This window comes from Pipra filicauda, unplaced genomic scaffold, assembly GCF_003945595.2.
Source record: "Pipra filicauda isolate LSUMZ 115617 unplaced genomic scaffold, ASM394559v2 scaffold319_size1146426_pilon, whole genome shotgun sequence".
NCBI lineage: Eukaryota > Metazoa > Chordata > Aves > Passeriformes > Pipridae > Pipra > Pipra filicauda.
The window spans coordinates 1,073,594-1,091,576 of NW_024104442.1; the positions used below are offsets into that span (position 1 = coordinate 1,073,594).

The 17,983-nt window shown below is 53.8% G+C and overlaps 1 protein-coding gene across 6 annotated transcripts in view; it reads left to right on the plus strand.

Annotated features, from left to right (window-relative positions):
• Positions 1–17,983, plus strand: part of LOC113996710 (ankyrin repeat and fibronectin type-III domain-containing protein 1-like) — a 192,826-nt gene that overhangs the window by 159,205 nt on the left and 15,638 nt on the right. For all 6 annotated transcript variants that reach the window (XM_027737923.2, XM_027737919.2, XM_027737922.2 and 3 more), the window contains one exon: positions 17,777–17,978. In XM_027737923.2, the coding sequence (XP_027593724.1) occupies positions 17,777–17,978 (202 nt within the window). The remainder of the gene's footprint in view (positions 1–17,776; positions 17,979–17,983) is intronic.

A 17,983-nucleotide genomic window follows, 5' to 3' on the forward strand; every position in this document is an offset into this window, starting at 1 on the left:
GATTTCCTATTAGTGGTCAGGTCTTCAGACCTCCAGCTTTGAACCTGGCCTCTCCATGAGCTGGTTTGCACCTAGGGAAGGGCAGTGTGGAGGAGTCATGTCTGGAGCAGCTCCAGCAAGGCCAGCAGCCCACTCCAGCCTTGGGATGCCAGGCTGCACTTCCCTCCATCCCTGGGAGCAGAAGGGATCGCTGGTCCTGCTGCTGATGCTGCTGGGGACACTGGTCAGGAGACACAGAAGCATGGACACATCCAGATAGTCCTGACAGCTGGCGCTTCCAAGGTATTCCAGTACTTTTAATCCTTGTCCCTTTACTAGTGGCAGTCGCTGTTGGGCAGGTTTCCTCTGCTCTTAGATACTTTCCCGTGGCAGAGACAATTCTGCCTGCCAGAGCTTCAGGAACCTCCTGTTTATCTTCCTGGAGAGTGTCTCTCAGTGCCAGGTCAACACTGGACCTCCTGGCTTGGCCGCTGGCAGGCCGGGCAGTGCTCAGCAGGGAGGCCAAACGGGAGGCAGGAGTCAGCCCGGGACACTCGGGACACTGAGGACCAGGTCCTTGGATGTGCTGCGACCTTGTTCCACCTCTGCTGGAGTCTTCCTGCTCACTAACTCTTCCCCATCCCTCGTACCCACCTTTCCTCTGTGGGCTGACTTGCTTTTCAGGGAAGCTTGTGAGCCCAAGTGCCTGGTGGAGGTCAGAGAGGAAATTATGTTCCCTTCCACTCCTCACTTTCACATTTCCTCCCTTTGTCCCCAACACTGAACTGTTCACCCATTTACCCCAGCAGCTCCTTCCTCGGGGACATTCCTCTCCCTGTCCCACTTTGCTTTGTTACCTTTAGTTCACTGGAAAGAGAGAAAGTCAGACAGGGATGATCTTCTACCACAAGGAACTGTTGGGCAACATGAAGGAGATTTTTCCATGTAGGCAGTGCCAGATAGTGCAGATCTGAGAGACTTTCCAGTTTCAGACCAGGAAAAGGCAAAGTTTCATGCCTTGCTTTGTCCAAAGTGGACACTTGGCAGCATCACCATGAGAAACTGCTTATGGTGTTCACTCTGCCCCTGAGCTCCCTTACAGGTCTGTTCAAAGTCTTCTTCCTATCCAAGAAGTGTCCCAACAGGGCCTGTCAGGGCTTATCAGGTAGTAACTGAGAGGCACATCTCCTACCTGAAGCCAGAGCAGGCTCCTTACTAATGGTTTCACACAATCATGGGTTTCCTTTTGCCCATCCCTGCCCTGACTGGAGAGGTCCAAGCTCTCTTCAGGCTTCAGATCATAGATTCATGGAATGGTTTGCATTGAAAGGGGCTTTCAATATCATCTCTTTTCAATCCCCTGCCACGGGCAGGGACACCTTCCACTAACCCAGGTGAATCCAAGCCCCATCCAACCTGGCCTTGGACACTTCCAGGGATGGGGCAGCCACAGCTTCTCTGGGCAACCTGTGCCAGGGCCTCACCACCCCCACAGGGAAGGATTTCTTCCTAATACCCAACCTAAATCTGTCCTCCTTCAGCCTAAAAACATTCCTCCTTGTCCTTCATGCCTTTGCAAAAAAGTCCCTGTGCAGCTTTCCTGTAGGCCCTCTTTAGGCACTGGAAAGGGCTCTGAGGTCTCCCTAGAGCCTTCTCTCAGTCTGTCTCTATACCAGAGAGGCTTCAGCCCTTGGAGCATCTTCATGTCCTCCTCTGGAATCTTTCTAACAAGCCTATGTCTTTCTTGTGTTGTGTTCATGATTTGCTGTAAAAAGCTGTTGTTTTGGAGCTGTGGAAAATGAACATCTGACATTATGTAGCAGCATTTGTTAAGCAAGGCCAACAGAGCAGCTGCTGAGATGAGCAGAGTTCCAAGAAACATCTCTTCTTGGTGTTATCAGCATGGATTCTGGCCCACTGCCCCCAGAGGAGCCATTGTCACCTTTCGTGGGACTCTGGCTTGTTGAATTGATGGTTTCTGCACAAACCCTGCGGGTTTCAAAGCTCATGGTTGTTGCAGCCTCTGAGAAGGCAGGGATTGCAGGATGACTTGGCACTGTGGTTACTCACCCCTTCCCCTAGTCTTGCTTCTCCTCTCCACCCCCAGGCTCCACATTTAAGCACTGAAGTGACCAGAACCCAAACTGAATTTTCAGAACTTTGGAGCTTCACCCCTTGCAGAGCAGATTGGCCTGGGCTGGGGGCAGGGATGAAGTGATGGCCTGGGCATGGGGTACCCGCTTCCCCTGCCCACTGAGCAACTGAGGGCAAGAGTTGGCCCTTCTCGTCCCTCGGATTCTCAGTCTTTAAAAGGAGCATGGCAATGTTAACCTCTTTTTCAGGCACTTTGGCATTCCTGCCCATGAGGGGTGTGCAAGTTTCGAGCTGGCTTCCCGCCAAGTCCCCGAAACTCGACAACAAGGACCTGCTTCCCAGAGAGGGAAGAGAAAAAAAAAACGACTTAAGCAACCAAAGCTATAGCAAAAAAATATATATATTTTACATATGAGACAGATATATACAATGAGAATACTATACACCACAACTCCAGAAATCCCAAACAGCTCTCCAAAAAGGGAAGAACGGGAGGGAGAAGGGAAAAGGACAAAAAGGGACAAAGACCAAACAAGTCAACCAGCCAACTGAAGGTAAATTAGCAAAATCTCACCACTTCCCTTCGAACAGGCAGGATGGCTGGACACGGCCCAGCGCTCTCCCCTCACGGGTGGCAGATAACAGCAGTCACTGTAGGCCTCAGCTCCAGGTAAGCCAGACCGAGACAGGGACCCACCGTTCTCGAACCTCGCCGGAAAGGAAGAGCGCGAGGTCCCTCCCGCTGGCTTTATTTATACCTCAAGTTACGTAAAGGAATAGCATGGAATACTTCCGTGATCACTTTCCTAGTTCCTTCCTGGTTACAAACTGGTCTCCAGGAAGGCCTAGAATGAAACCATCACAAGGGGGTTGGAAAAAGATGATCTTTCAGGTACCTTCCAATCCAACCCATTCCATTCCAGGATTATATGATTCTGTGAGATCCACTGGTTCAGGAGCTACTGTTGCTCCAGGACACTTGACAAATGGGATCTTTTGCTGGCCAACTTGTTCCCCAGACTGAGGGATGAGATGTGGGCTTGGTCTGAGCGCAGGGCTGACAGGTCAAGCTTTGCTGGTAGACTTTGTACATCTGGGATCACAGTCTGGAGCTGGCAGCTTGTGTTGGCACTTCAGCCAAGAGTACCAAAGTTAAGGTTTCTGTGCTGTGAGCAGTGTCCTGCAAGATGGAACTTCTGCCCAGGGAGAAGGTACTAAAAAGGTGTCTTTGTTTTCATCTCCAAGTGATGTTCTTGTTCCTCAGCATCTTCACTGAGGAGGAGGAGGAAGTTATTGTGGACAGAGGCAGTGGCAGGAGCAGAGGTGGGCAGACAACTCCTTCTAGTCTGGGGAGATCCAGGCAGGTATAACCTTAAACCAATTTCTTCTGGGTTTAAATGTCCCTGTGCACTGGGCCTTGAAGTGGGAGGGTGCTGTGTGCTGGATCCATCAGCCCCTGCAAGACTGACCTGTGTCAAAGCACACAAGCCTTGAAGGAGAGATTCACCAGAGACTCACGGGGGGTCAGTCCCTGCTGCCTCGTGCCAGGGCCCAGCCGGGAGGGCAGAGACCCCCCCGAGGCTGGGCTGGGCTGTGGTGCCAGGACAGACTGCCCTGCCTCCCGACCTGTCAGGAGCTGCAGCTGGGTGAAGGACTGGGTTAGCCAGTGCAGCTCATCTGAGGTCCAACCTGCACCTTGTCCTTGCCCGTGCTCCACCTCTTCTTCCATCCTCCCTGCTCCAAGCCGGGCTCCGGAGCCGAGTCCTGACGTGCCACAGCCAGGCGGGTGCGTGAGGGCAGGAGAGCTGGGGCATCCTGTGCACTGCACTGCACCAGGATAAATCCTGGGCAGCAAGAAGCCTGCTTCTGGACACAGATAAGCTGCCGTGACATTTAGTCAGTGTTCCTGCTTTCCCTGTGTGCTCCCAGTGTCCTGTTGCTGTCCCAGTGGGGTCTGAGGGAAACTCAGCTGTGAGCGTGCCCTTGGAGTTCCTTCAGCAGGGAGCTGAATATCCTGGCAGAGCACTTCCCTGATTGCTTTGCAAGGGGAAGATGGATGCTGCCAAGAGATCTCATCCTCCCAAGTGCAGTCCTGGCCCTGCTCTGCCCTGGTCATGGCAGGCAGGAAAGTTTTGCTTATGGAGCAGAGCTCCACTGGGATGAACTTCACATGAACTTGGGAAGTTTCTTTGGCTGTCTCCTTTCCTGATGATGCAGGTCAGGATCAGGATGCTGCATTGCACAGGCACCCAAGGCTGCCTTCCTCATGCACTGACATGCTCACCTCATCCTTCTGAAGCAGAGAGGCAGGTGCTGATCTCTGCTCTCTGTGACCAGCAACGGGACCCGAGGGAACAGCTGGAGCTGTGTCAGGGGAGGGTTAGGCTGGATTTTGGGAGAAGGTTCTTTCCCTAGAGGGGGACTGCATAGGGCACTGGTACAGGCTCCCCAGGGCAGTGGTCACAGCCCCAAGGCTGCGAGAGCTCAAGGAGTGTTTGGACAACGCTCTCAGGGCCATGGTGGGATTGTTGGGGTGTCTGGTGCCCTGATGCAGGGCCAAGAGTTGGACTTGTGATTTTTGTGGGTCCCTTCCAACTCTGGATACTTTATGATTCTATAACTCAGGGTGTCTGCTGCCTGAGCAGCCACTCTTCACCCCAGGTGGAACCCCCAGCAGATGGACAGAGCTGTCCCTGTCAGCACTGGGACGGTGCTGCCATAACTGCTGCTCTCCCTGGTCTCAGGGGCATGGTGGGCACCCCATTGCAGCACCAGGTCTTTAGTGACCTGCTCAGAGTCACCCAGGTGGTCTGGGAGAGAGTTAAATCCCCCTGCCTTGTCCTGCTCCCACACTTTTCCTGTAGTGCACACTTGCTAGCTTTGCATGCATCCACATCAGGTTGTTTGGTCTGTCACTGGAAAAACTGGGATAATGGAGGAAGAGAGGCCCTCAGGGCTGGAGGCTTGTTGACTCAGTAAATGGGAAGCTGTGATTGTAGCTTGAGCCACCCATGTTAACACGGGGATGAGCTGTGTCATCCTAGGCCAGCAAGTGACAGGAAGCAGTGGGCACATAAAGGGGTTTTCTGGGTCCATGGGCATCTTGGTCTGGAGGAAAGTGTCTTGCAACAGGCAGGAGAAGCAGGGGAGGAACATGCTGGGAAGAGCAGGGTGTCTGAGGAGCATGAGGGTGTTTCCACCCTTTGTCTTGCTGTTCAGGGCATGATGAGGAGGAGGAGGGAGACAGCAGCACCCACCAAGTGGTAGGGCCACCAGCTCTGTAAGATGTTTCCCAACCTCTTGCTGATGGAGGAGCCCAGACTGGTTGTGTGTGGCTCAAAGTTCCTGCTCAGTGTAACTGTGTGAGCAGGGATCTTCCAGGTGCTTTAGGAGATCTCTGAGGTGCTGGGGTCAGAGCGGTCTCCTCTCACTCCCCACTGCTGCCTCCCATCTCTAGGGCCACCTCCACCCTTGCTCTTCCATGCTGCAGGGAAGTCATCCCTGGGTGCTGCATGGAGGGACGAGGAGGGCACCATGGATGGAGCCAGCAGACAACCTTGGTGAGGTGGTATAACACTTCCGAGTGGAAGTTTCTTTGCTTTTACCTTTGCCAGACTTTAACTGTTCGGGCTGGATTGTTCTGTGCTTCTCTGCCTCAGGCTGAACTTTCTCTCTCCTTTTTTTTCCTCTATTTTTCCCAAGTTTCAGCAGAAAGTTGAGGAAAAATGGTAACTTTGCCAATTTCTTTTTTTTTTCTTCCTCCTTTCTCTTTGTTTGAGGACTTCTGGTGTCTCGTCTTTGAAAAAGAGACTTGAAATTTGGCAGGGATGATGCATTCCTGCTGGAAATCCACACGGATTTGGTCAAACAGGTTAACCACTGGAAAGCGTGGTTGGGCACGCCTGGAGGAGCTCTTGGGGGCCAGCTGCTGATGTCCCCATCCACAAAGAGACTCTGGCCACTGCTCCCGCTGCTCACCAGCTGCACAGAGCACCTCCTGTCCCATTCTCTAGGGACACCCCCTTGCCCACATGAGTCCAGATCAGGGGTGGTGGCTGAAGGAGCCCAAACTGCTCCTCAATGACAAATCTCAAAGCACTTCACCAAAAGCAACATTGTCTTTGTCTCCACTGCCCATGTGGAAACTGAGGCACTGGCTGTGGGCATTCCCTGCCTCTCCCCTCAGTGGCAGAGTGAGGAGCAGAGCTCAGGTCAGCTTGGGCAGGTCTCTAGGTGAGGAGAATGCTGAGATCATTTCCCAGTGCTCCCATATCCTGTGAGACCTGGGAAAGGATATTTGCAGGCCTCCCTGTCCCATGGGTGTGCTCAGCAGCACATCACACCCATGCATGGATAGACACAGTCATATGATCGTTATGGTTGGAAAAGACTTTCAAGATCATCAAGTCCATGAAGGGCATGTCCCGATGGTCAGAAGTTTGACCTGGTCATCCCTGTGGTTTTCAAAGCTGCTCTTTCATATCAGGGTGGAAATCTCTTCTATTTGCTGTTCTGAGGGCTCTGGCAGTTCCTCCACAAGCTCTGTTATCCTCAGCTGGGGCTTTTCCACATGGTGGTATCTCAAAGCTTTCTGCTTTTGTGCCATGGGCTGGGAAAGCTCCCGTCTGATGAAGGAGCAGGCAAACCCCAGCTGGAAAGAGGCCTGGCTGGTGGTGCCGTTTCCCCAGCTAGCGCTGTTAAAAGAACACTTTAGCACTTGTGGGGTGTTTTCTAGCAAAATGGTGAGAAAAACTGACTTCTTCCCTTGGACTGCAGGCTTTGGATGCTGACTCCATGGAGATGCATGGAGGGAAGGTCAGCTCTGGCACGTGTGAGTGCTGTTGCAGTTGGGTGGCAGTGCCCCAGCTCCTCTGGTGTTCTGCAGGAGTTGGGTGGTGCTGGCACGAGACCAGCAGCAGGGCACCATGGTGGGATGGGTGGGTCAGAGAAGACCCCAGTGGGTGCTGGACAGGGAGCTGGTCCTGAGCAAGGCAGGAGCAAATCCTTGCATGAAGCTGTGCCAAACAAGGGCTTTGCCAGGCTGGGACATGCCAGCAGTGGTCCGAGGAGATCCCCACTGGGGGGTGGTTGCTCTTGGTGGCAGTGCCAGGGACAGTGTGTGGGTAGTGGCCAGCATGCCCAGCACTGCTGGATGGCTCCTGCTGTTGCTTTCCAGTGGGAAAGGGGGTTTCTGACTCCAGTAACATTTACCAGCTGGGCAGCAGCTCTGGAGCCGGGTGTGTGCGTTTGTCTGCTTTTCCATTGTGTCTTGGCCGTTGTCTCCTCCTCCCTGCTGAGATCAATGTCTGTGGGCTGCCTTTGGTAACTCCTTTGGGTGCAGCTCTGGAAGTCTTCAGCCTGGTTTCCGTCGCGAGGCTTGGGCCCGTCCAGCTGCGTGGCTTGGGTGGGATGATGGACTGAAGGTGGGTTTCCACCAGAAGGAACATCCCGGTGATGGAATGGGGAAGTCTCCTGGAGGACTGAGAAGAGCAGGTGGGATGTAGGTGGCTGAGGATGGAGCCCAGCCATAGGCATGGGGGAGTGAGCTCAGGAGACCTCCAGAAGTCCTTCTTGGGCCATTTTTCTACTGTTTGATGGTTTTGGAGAAGAGGTGATTTCTGATAAGAGCCGGGATACCACTGGCACATTCTTCCTGGTGGCACCAGGTGGCGCAGGAGGTTAAAGGATTTGGTTGTCTCTGCAGGTCTGGGTGCAAATCCATTGCTTCCCACTGCTGTGATGAGTCTGCGGGTCTCAACCCTCACCATGTGTAGCTGTGCCTCCGTGCCAGGGCGAGCTGCAGCCCCAGAGCCAGGCAGCAGCGATGCGGCTCTCAGCAGCCCTGTTTCCAGCAGAACAAGGAGCTGAGCCAACCTTTGAACCAGAGTGGAGGGCCTGGGTGTGGACTCCCACCATCCCAGGATAGGGAGATGGATGCAGAGGAGACAGTCCTGGTGGGTGTCAGTGGGGGTGAGGAGGTGGCAGTGTGGGATGGTACCCTGAGGTGGGGCCATCATCAAACACACAACATCCCTCTTGCACAAGCTCAAGCCATCTTGAGGGAAGACAGGTGAGTGCTTCTTCCTGGCCCCGGGAGGTCCCAGACATTCCACTGGAGTGCAGGTACATGGCAGCAGCCCCCAGAGGAGCTGGGGCAGTGCCATCCCAGCCCCCAGGGTCATGTATCTCATTGGGACAGCCTCTGGCCCCATGGACTTGCTCCCATGGAATTGCTCTGCTCCCTTACCAAAAGTGTGTGTCCAGGCTCCAGGAAGGGGACAGGACCTTACGATGTGACCTTACGTCCCTTCTCACTCCTCCCACCATGGCAACTGGGCCCTGGGCATCCCCACGCTGAGCATCCACCTTCTGCTCTGCTTGGATCCAAACTGGGCCCCTGTGAACCCAGAGGGATATTTTTTCTCCCTCCTTTTGCCTCTAGTGATCTTTGAGCCCAGGCGTCGTATGACTCAGCTTGTGCATTTGATCCCTGGAGCAGGGTTTGCACACATGCAGCTGTGGCACAGAACACTGCTCGTTCCTGGCAGGCCAGGCTGGGATAGGATTTCTTCCTGACAGAGGGGCAGCGAGTCCCCACTGCTCATCCCCTTTCACACACGGAAGTCTGATTTAGCTGGGATGGTGCCAGCAGGTCAGAGGTGTCTTCAGAGCTCCGCTGACCTGCTCCAGCATCTGAGCTTGTGAGATCCTGGAAGGAAGGGAGCGGAGCAGAGCAGGTGCTCTCTGGTCCCTCTGTGCTTTGAAAACCTTTGTGTCCATCTGTCCCTACCTGCAAAGGTCCAGCTGGTTGCCTGTGCCGGAAGCATCGGGCACATTTTGGGTGTTGGGCCTGAACACTAATTCTGGTGTTGGACACGGTCAGCAGAAGGTGACACTAATGTAGGTCCCATGAAGGGCAGCTTGGGCACTGACCTTTAGGTTCTGCCCATTTCTGCTGCCTGTTCCCTGCAAGCAGCTCCGATCTGGAGGCAGCTCCTGACCCAGTGAGTAGCAGCAGGTGGTGGTTCTGAGCTCCCTTTTTTCAGGGGCCGGGCAAGCACAAGGTCACAAACCCTGCAGTGAGGAGATTTACAGGGTGCAGGGGTTTGCAGGATGCAGGTTGTCAGGGGACAGGGGTTTTCAGGGGACAGAGGTTTGGAGGGGACAGGGGTTTGGAGAGGACAGGGGTTTGGAGGGGACAGGGATTTTGGGGGGACAGGGATTTTGGGGGAACAGGGGCTTGCAGAAGGCAGGGTTTTGCAGGGCATAGAGTTTTGCAGGGGTCAGGGGTTTGCAGGGTGGCTGCAAGCCCCTGTGGAGCCAGGCTCCAGGGCTGCACGCTTGGCTCTTGGCGCCGGAATTCTGGCTCCATCTGCCTCCTCCCTGACAGTGCCAGGGTTTTTGGGTGGTCGCAGGGCTATGGTCACAACCAGAGCTGCCTGTTGCTGCCGTGCGTACCTGGCACCGGGGTGGCCACATTGGGCTTCCCCAGGAGCTTCGGTCACAGCTCAGGACAGCCTGTCCTGCTCCATCCTGTCTCCATCAGGTTCCAGTTAAAACCGAATGCGTTCTCCAGCTAAGCTGAACAGTCGTTTGAGCCCTTCCAAAAATGAAACAAATACCCACGGACTGCAATTCGAATTGCAGCTCAATTAGGGCTTGTTCCCAATGCGATCATAAAACCTCCAGTACGAAAACAAACAACCCAACCAAACCACATCCAAGCCTGACAGCATCCTCTGGAATGCCTTTAAAATAACAAGGAGGGCAGAGGAAGATGAAAGCAGTGTGGCTGGTGGGAAGAAGGCTCTTTGGCCCCGAGGGGCAGCCTGGAGGTGGGCTGAGCAGGTGTGGGGCAGGGCAGTTTGGAATGGGGACCGGCACAGAGGTGATGAGTATGATGGAGGCGGAGTCGGTGGGTACCACGGGGATGTGGGTCAGTGTGGAAGTGATGGGTACGATGGAAATGGGGCGGCGTGGGGCCCGGGCTTAGGCTGTTCCTAGCAGGGGAGGACGAGGCTGCAGAGGTGGTCTGGAGCGTGGCGGTTGTGCTCGGAGTGGCTTCGATGCCTGAGCAGGACGGGGGGAGCGCAGGGCCGGAGCTGGACCGCGGCGGCTGGAATGCGTGTCCCGCGTAACCCTGGCTTGCACCGCGTCCAGCCAGTCTGGTGCCGCGGGTCGGGTTTCACGGCGGGCTTTAAACCCGGCCTTATTTAGCGTGCACTCCGCTGGCCTGTCAGGGAGGGGAAGCCGCAGCACAACTAATAAAAAAAGCCAAACAAAAACAATGTAATTAAAGAGACTCAGCACTGTGTGTTCCCATAGCAAGAACATTTACCCAAGACTTCCTTGCTCAGATACTTAATGTCAAGCAGCAATTAAAGGCTGGCTTTGTGGGGAGGCAGTGAGGAGGGTTTGCCCTGGCCGGGAGGTGGGAACCCAGGGCTGAGCCATGCCCAGTGCCTGCACTGTGGGAAGGGACCGTGGGCTTTTGGCACTGGGAGATGCCCCAGGGACATGTGTGAATCACACAGGGATGCTGCAGCCTGAGCAGAGGCTCCCAAACCCCTCTGGGCAGAGACACCGTCAGTCCATAATGCACAGACCCACTTGGCTCCATCCCCCTGGAATTTGGTTGTGCAGAATTAGGAAAGTGGATTTTCTAGGTGGGACCGTCTGGGCAGGTCACCCAGAAGTTCTGCTGGGGTAAATCGTTGTGAAAACATTAAAGCCAGGGGAGATGGACTGGTTGCAGAAGCCTCCAGCATCTCCTTCCTGACCCAGATTTGTGGATAGAGCCTGTGTGAACCTTTGAGATGTTGAATCCCCTCCCTCAAAGGATGGTTTGAGTGCTTGGAGCCAGGCTGGGATGCCCAGAGCCAGGCTGTGCCCACCAGTGCCCCCTTACAGCAGCCCAAGGCTGGTGCTCAGAGGCTGATGGTGCTGGCAGCATCACCTGCCTTGGCTGGGGAGCCAGTCATTGTGCCCTGTCCCTCAGGCCCCAAGGAGAGGTGCCTTCGTGTCCTGGCAGTGCTGCTTGAGGAGTGTGTGCAGGAGGGATGCCCTGTGTGGGCACGACCAGGACAGTGACACTTCATGATGGCAATGTGTGCCTGACAGCAGCCCTGACCCTGATGGCAGATGTCACAGGGGATCCAGGAACTGAAAGTCTTATTTTGGGTATATTTTAAATGGAGTTGAGCCACAAGGTCCTTCTGGGCTCACTTTTAAACATTGGGATGTTTAATTAAAAAAATAAAGCAAAAGAAAAGCAAGAAGCAGCAGCATTATTGTGTTGCAGCAGAATTTACTCGAGCCTCTCTGCTCACTTCCTCCCCCAAAGGTGCTGCTGAGCCTGCAGCACGGAGTGTTTTATGGGTGACTGTCAGCGAGTGATCTTCTTGGCTGGCTCTGAACCTCTCTCCGAACCCTGAATTCCCCATCTTTCCCAAATTCAGGCTGTGATTTAAGAGGGAGGTGCAGTGGGGATGAGCTGTGCAGGCAGGCTCTTCCCTGCTGTGGCAGACCAGGGGACATGGCCGTGCCTCCTCGGGAGGACACCACCAACTCCCAGCGGGATATTGTTTATCCGGCCTGTGTGAGTCCCTTCTGCCATGGCTGAGTGAGGACTGGACCTGGGAGGTCCTTACCATCCGCTCCCAGCGCAAGCACTCCCCAGGGGATGCAAATTCTCCTGATTTGGGGATGGTGCAGCACGGCTCTGACCCCGCCCTGCTCCCGAGGGGGAATCCTCCACGTCATCCCCTGCAGAGCTGCAAGGCGCTGGGCATGGGTGGATGTTGCAGGTCTCACCCCAGGATGTGCTTTTCATTTGGGTCCTGGGAGTCAGCTTTCCACTCCAGTGCCATGCCATGATGTGGTGAGCTGTGTGTCCATGAGGTCTGTTCTTTGCTCCCTTGGATCACGAGCTGCTCGAGCAGCAGAGATGCACCGTGGTGTGCCTGCAGTGGAGACGGCACAGATGACCTGCAGCTGTACCAGAACTGATGCTCAGGAGGTTCTGCACTGACCCCAGAGCCTTGAACCACACTGAGCTCCTCCAGGCATCAGGCTTTAACAGCACTGGGCTTCTGGAGCTCAAACAAAAATGTCCTGGCAGGAGCAGCATCTATATAAGTTAGTTGTTATTGCTAAACAAAAGAGGCATGCTCGCTTCGGCTCCACTCAAAACAAAACCCAGTGGGTTTGCCAAGTGGGGAGAAAAGAGAAAAGCTGGAGGAAACAAACAAACAAAGTCTGCTTTGGTGCCTTTCTCTGGACCCAGGTTTCAATAAGCAAGTGCATTTTCAAAACCCTCTATGGAGCAGGAGGGTTTTGCTCTATCTCTGTATGGCTGGGTCACTGCACAATACCTAAATACCTTGGTGGTCCACACACGCCAGGGTGGGTAACTGGTGTGCCTGCTGCTCCAGTGAGCCCTGCTGCCTCGCAGGGATGCTGAGCATGGCATTTGGTCCTAGTTTTGAGTGTGCCTTTTGGTGGGTTATGAAATCCCACTCTTTGGAAGGGCTCCCTTACTCGTGTTCCACTTTAGATCCAGTCTCTATTTTGCCAGTCATGAAAAATCGCTTATGGGCGAAAAGAGTGGAAAATACAAGTGCATCAGCAGCTCCTCTTCATGCTGGACACTGCACTTCTGATTCATGTCCCTGTTACTGGAGAGGAGCTGCTCTCTGTGTTGGGCTCCTCTGTAGAGTGTTCAGTGCCTGAGTGTCCGTGGCCATGGCACATGAATTTCTGCGTGCACAAGGATGAGCTTGGCTAGGTTGGGTTGTCTCTCCCTGATAACTGGCTTCTCCTGTCCTTTGCCTGTTTCTTGGATAACCCTATAGACTACATTGGACCACGGTTCAGGAGAGCATCCCTGGCAGCTTGTGTTAATGGACAACTGATATTTATGGAGCTACGAGGCTACAGGATCTGCAAGGACCCCGTCCTTCTTCTCCTCCCCATGCCAGCATCAGCACCTTTCATTCTCCACCATTCAGACTCTTTTTCTCATGCACAGAGCCCTGCTGTTTTTCTCTTTGCTGCGTCAGGCTGCAGATGGTGGGGAGCAGCTCCCTGAAGGGACAACCACCCACACTGACCCCAAAGACCAGAGTGCAGCGCTATATCTGCAGCCTGGAATCCGCCCTCTCACTGCCTCCATGGGCAGGCACCCATGAGCTAATCCTTTCCACAGCCAGCATGGAGGGCAGCAGGGACCAGGCAGCCTCAGGTTTTGGCTGGAAGGTCATTGCCACCAGCAGCAGCATTGCCTGCACATGAGCCTGTTCACAGCCCGGGCTCCTGCTGGTGGGAGGTGGTGTGGGATGGCCACCGTGGTCCCCACCAGCCCCATCGTACAATCATAGATTCTTTCGGGTTGGAAGGAACCTTCAAAATCATTTATCTCATCCTACCACCCTGCCATGGGCAGGACACCTTCCACTAGCCCAGGCTGATCCAAGTCCCATCCAGCCTGGTCTTGGACACTTCCGGGGATGGGGCAGCCACAGCTTCTCTGGGCAGCCTGTGCCAGGGCCTGACCAATCTCAGCATAAAAAATTTCTTCCTTATGTCTAGTCTGGTGTCCTCTGGGCAGGATGGTCATTCCCTGCCTGTCCAGGTACCTGCTGGGCTCCTTCTGCCAGCCTGGTCTCTGGACTCTGCCAGTGGGACAGACCAGATGTGTCTTACAGGGACTGGTTCTCTGCTGGAGACTTAGAGAGGCTACACCCTTCAACAAAATGCACTTAAAATCGTGGAATTACAACGATTATTAACACTGTTTACTAGGCCAAGTTCTGCAGTGTTAGAACCATTACAACCCAGAATATTCAGAAACCATAACATTATGAACTACCCAGTGGATTTGGTTGTGTTTGATGCAGGAGGAGGGAGAAAATGAAGGTGCCTTATGCACATCCATCCTCATGTGCTTTAAAAAAAGAGAAAACCACCTCTATTGCATTGCTTTATGAGACAGAATCACAGAATCACAAAGGTTGGAAAAGATCTTTAAGATCATTGAGTCCAACCATTCCCCCAGCACTGCCAAGGCCACCACTGACCCATGTTCCCAAGTGTCTCATCTACACAGCATTTAAATCCCTCCAGGAATGGGGACTCCACCACTGCCCTGGGCAGCTGTGCCAGGGCCTGACCACCCTTTCTGTGAAGAAATTTTCCCAATATCCAACCTAAACCTCCCCTGGCACAACTTGAGGCCATTTCCTCTTGTCCTGTCACTTGTTCCTTGGGAGCCTGATCCCCTCTGCTCCCCCCTCCTGTCAGGGAGTTGGAGAGAGGGAGAAGGTCCCCCCTGAGCCTCCTTTTCTCCAGGCTGAGCTCCCCCAGCTCCCTCAGCTGCTCCTGCTGCTCCAGCCCCTTCCCAGCTCCCTTCCCTTCTCTGGACACGCTCCAGCCCCTCAATGTCTCTCTTGTCTGAGAGGCCCAAATCTGATGGATCTGTCCAGCCCTAACACATCCCTCCACAGAACCTCAGCCTCTTCCATGGAGAGGGTGTTGGACTTTTGCTGGTATGTGGTTTTATGGCAGTGCATACCTGGTGTCCACACCACCTCCCTGATGGTCACAAACACACCCCATGGCCAGAGAACTGAACTGCTGGGGCAGGCAAAGCACCTGTCCCCTCTGCAGAAGGTAGGACAATAATTAGCAACAGAAACTGATTGAGGCTGAGATAAATTTAGTTTGGCTGCACTGAGACTCTAAAGGCAGAGCAGGTGGGATCTCCTCCCACACCTCTCTGCAGGATGGGGCTTTGCCATGGGTGAGCTGGTGTTGGCTGGTTGGCCCCCAAGGGCAGGACATCTGTGGATGTTGTTTTCAGCTATCAGTTGCTCCAGGGCAAAGTTTAGCTCTAGATAAATCAAGACTATTTCACTGAGTCCAGATGACTCATAACCACAGGACAGGAAACTCTTATCTCTGGGGCAGCTGGTCTAATATAGATAGATGTTCACTCCTGAGTGCCGAATAATTTCCATCTCTTTACTTCTCATTAAAAGCAAATCAGAGGAGGGAAAACAGGGAGAAATTTCTATTCACCTCAGTTTCTACCCTCTGAGAGAGCTTCCACCCAGTTGTGAAGTCTGCCTGTACTGGGTCATTTGCCATGTATTTTAATTGGCAGAAAAAAGGCTTTTGCTCCAAAGCACGATTTCATTTTAAACCCCTGATTCTGCAGGCATGGATGGAACAGGGATCTGTTACAACATGGTCTCCTTCAACTTCCGTAGAGGGAAGAGCATTGTTGCCTCCTCAGATGAAGGGGAGACGCAGTGGAATTAGACATCTTGTTGAGTAGCCTCAACATCTTCACCCTTGAGCAGCAGCTGGAGGTTGAGAGAAGAGGACCTGGGCAGCAGGAAACTCTTAAACACGATAGAAAGGGCAAGGTTTTGCTGGAGAACCTCTCGAATCAGTTATTTCTCTTTCCTAAATATATCAGGCAGCACTTTGTGTCTCAGGCTTTGCCCGAGGGTCAGACCTGCCTTCCTGGCTACCTCTTCCTGCCAGAACACTCTGCTGGCTCAGGTACAGGTGGTTTTTCCCGTAATCTCTGTCCACCAGTGACAGCAGGGCTGTGTGATACTTTCCCGCTCCTGTGATCTCTGGGATCTTGTCCTTGCCATCTGTAGAAGGTTTTATGTGCCATGTGTGAGCCCTTGGCATGAGGAGACTTCAGGAGTGGCCGTGCCAGGAGCTGCTTCATGTCCATGATGAAGCACGATGTGCTCAGGCTGCAAGCTGAGGACTCTGTGTAAGGAGCTGGGAAGGCCCAGGAGAGCCCAGGGCCGGTTCTCCAGCCCTTCCCTGCATTGTGCAGGTCTCTCGCCCTGTGGTGAGACCCTCCTGGTGGGTGCTGATCCCTTCCTCCCCCCCAGAACCAGCAGGACCCTGCTGCACAGAACTCACCCAGCTCTGCATGGCTGCTTTTGCAGATGGCCGATTGGTTGGTGTTCACTGTCTGATCCATAAAAGCCTCTGTTCAAATAACATCCAGTGCTGGAACAACCCAGGGCAGCAACTTGACACGGTGGCTTGGGCCACACTGGAGACCTCTAAATCCATAGGCTAAAGCTGGTGAGATGAATGATTGCCAGGAGCCAACCTCCCCAGCGTTTTCCACTCTTAAATATCACAGCAATAAAAGGTTATAATCATTGAAGTCTTTCTGCAGCCCACGGTGCCTCATCTGAAATCAGGACGATGGAGAGCGCGGAGCGAGGTGGTTATTAATATCCTGTCTCCTGATGATGGCTTTATAAACATCATCACCACAGGCACAGCCTTTTTGGTATGACCTTCAGCCAAATGTCATGCTTTTATCACACTTGATATTTAACCAATAAAGCAATTCGGGGAAGACCTTGCCCCCAAATATCTGTCCTTATACACAGGGGTATGGGGTCAAAACTGAGAGAAGCTGTATTAAGTCATGCTAAATGCTCTTTAGACCTGATGCTCCTTGTCTAGGAAGTGTGCCAGGGCTCCAGCACTGAAGAAGGGGATCAGATGTTTGATGCCAGTGGAAACTCTCCATGCTGTAAAGGATGACTTATGAGTGAAAGCCCCACACAGCAATGAGGCCACACTCACACCAAAGCTAGAGACTTTCCCTGGTGGGATGAGGTCTTGATGGAGACAGGAGGGTCCTGGCTGCAGGGAGAGGGGCAGCTCCCACTCTGGGAAGCCCCAGAAAAGACATTGGCTTTCCTAGTGACTTGTAGATATTTATGATGGCTATTGAAAGCAGCAATCAAAATCATGTCCCTACCCACAGCAGAGGGTTGAAACTAAATGATCTTCAAGGTCCCTTCCAGCCCAAACTAGTCTGTGATTCTCTAATCATAGTGAAGAAAAGGTTTTGTAGCACAATCAATGTGGATGGAGAAGGTGAGGAGCAGCTGTGGAGCCTGGGTCTCTTGATGAGAAGGACACTGGGGTCACTGGTCCCCATCAGGACCTGGCATTGTCTTGATGACATTGGAAATGGCCTTTTGTCCATTCCCTGCTCCCGCTTCAATTTTGGAGGGTACCCTTTGCTGGAATAACAACCCCGAGGAAAGTCACGTACCAGAAAGGGCTGAGGGATGGTGATAAGTGCAGGATGTGGGTTCCTGCTACGATGGACATGGAGAGGGTGCACAAGGCCATCCCAAGCCAATGATGTGGTGGACAGCGGTCGCCCAGTACAGAGCTGAGGACTGTCACTCCATGCAGCCTCCACTGCCACAGGGGTCTGGGCAGCCCTGGATGGGGCAACCTGTCTCTGTAGGAGCTGAATGCTAGGGACTGGGAGTAAGGATAGATTGCCCTGCTGTAGTGGATCCAGACCAGTGGCAGGGCTGAGCAGCCTGAGGTTGCTTTGGGCATTTCAGTTTGGGTCTGGAAGGAAAGGTCTCACCTGCAGGGTTCCTATGAGCCCCTTGAGACACCTGCAGGGCCAGCAGCAGTGGAGAGGAGGAGAAACAGCCCTGCCTCAGGTGATAACAGACGGAGGAGGGCATTGCTGGCACTGGCTCCAGCTTGCAGGCACTCACATTGGTGCTACTCAGCACTGCTCTGGCTCTCCTGATTTGTGTCCCGGTCCTGATGCTGCAGATGTGCCTCTGCCCTTCTGGCACACCCTCCGTGCCTCATCTCCCCACACCTCCTTGCTTTTTCCCAGGTCATCCTCCCCTAAAATGACGCAGCAGATGCGGGACCTGCAGCTGGCACAGGCCAGGAAGCCGCCAGGCCCTTCCTCGCCCAACGCGGCCAAGAGGCTCTACCGGAACCTGTCGGGGAAATTCCGCGTCAACTACATGTCCTTCGACGAGGGCAGCCTGGTGGGACGGGGCGAGAAGGAGAAGCTCCGCAAGTCCTACCTGGTCAG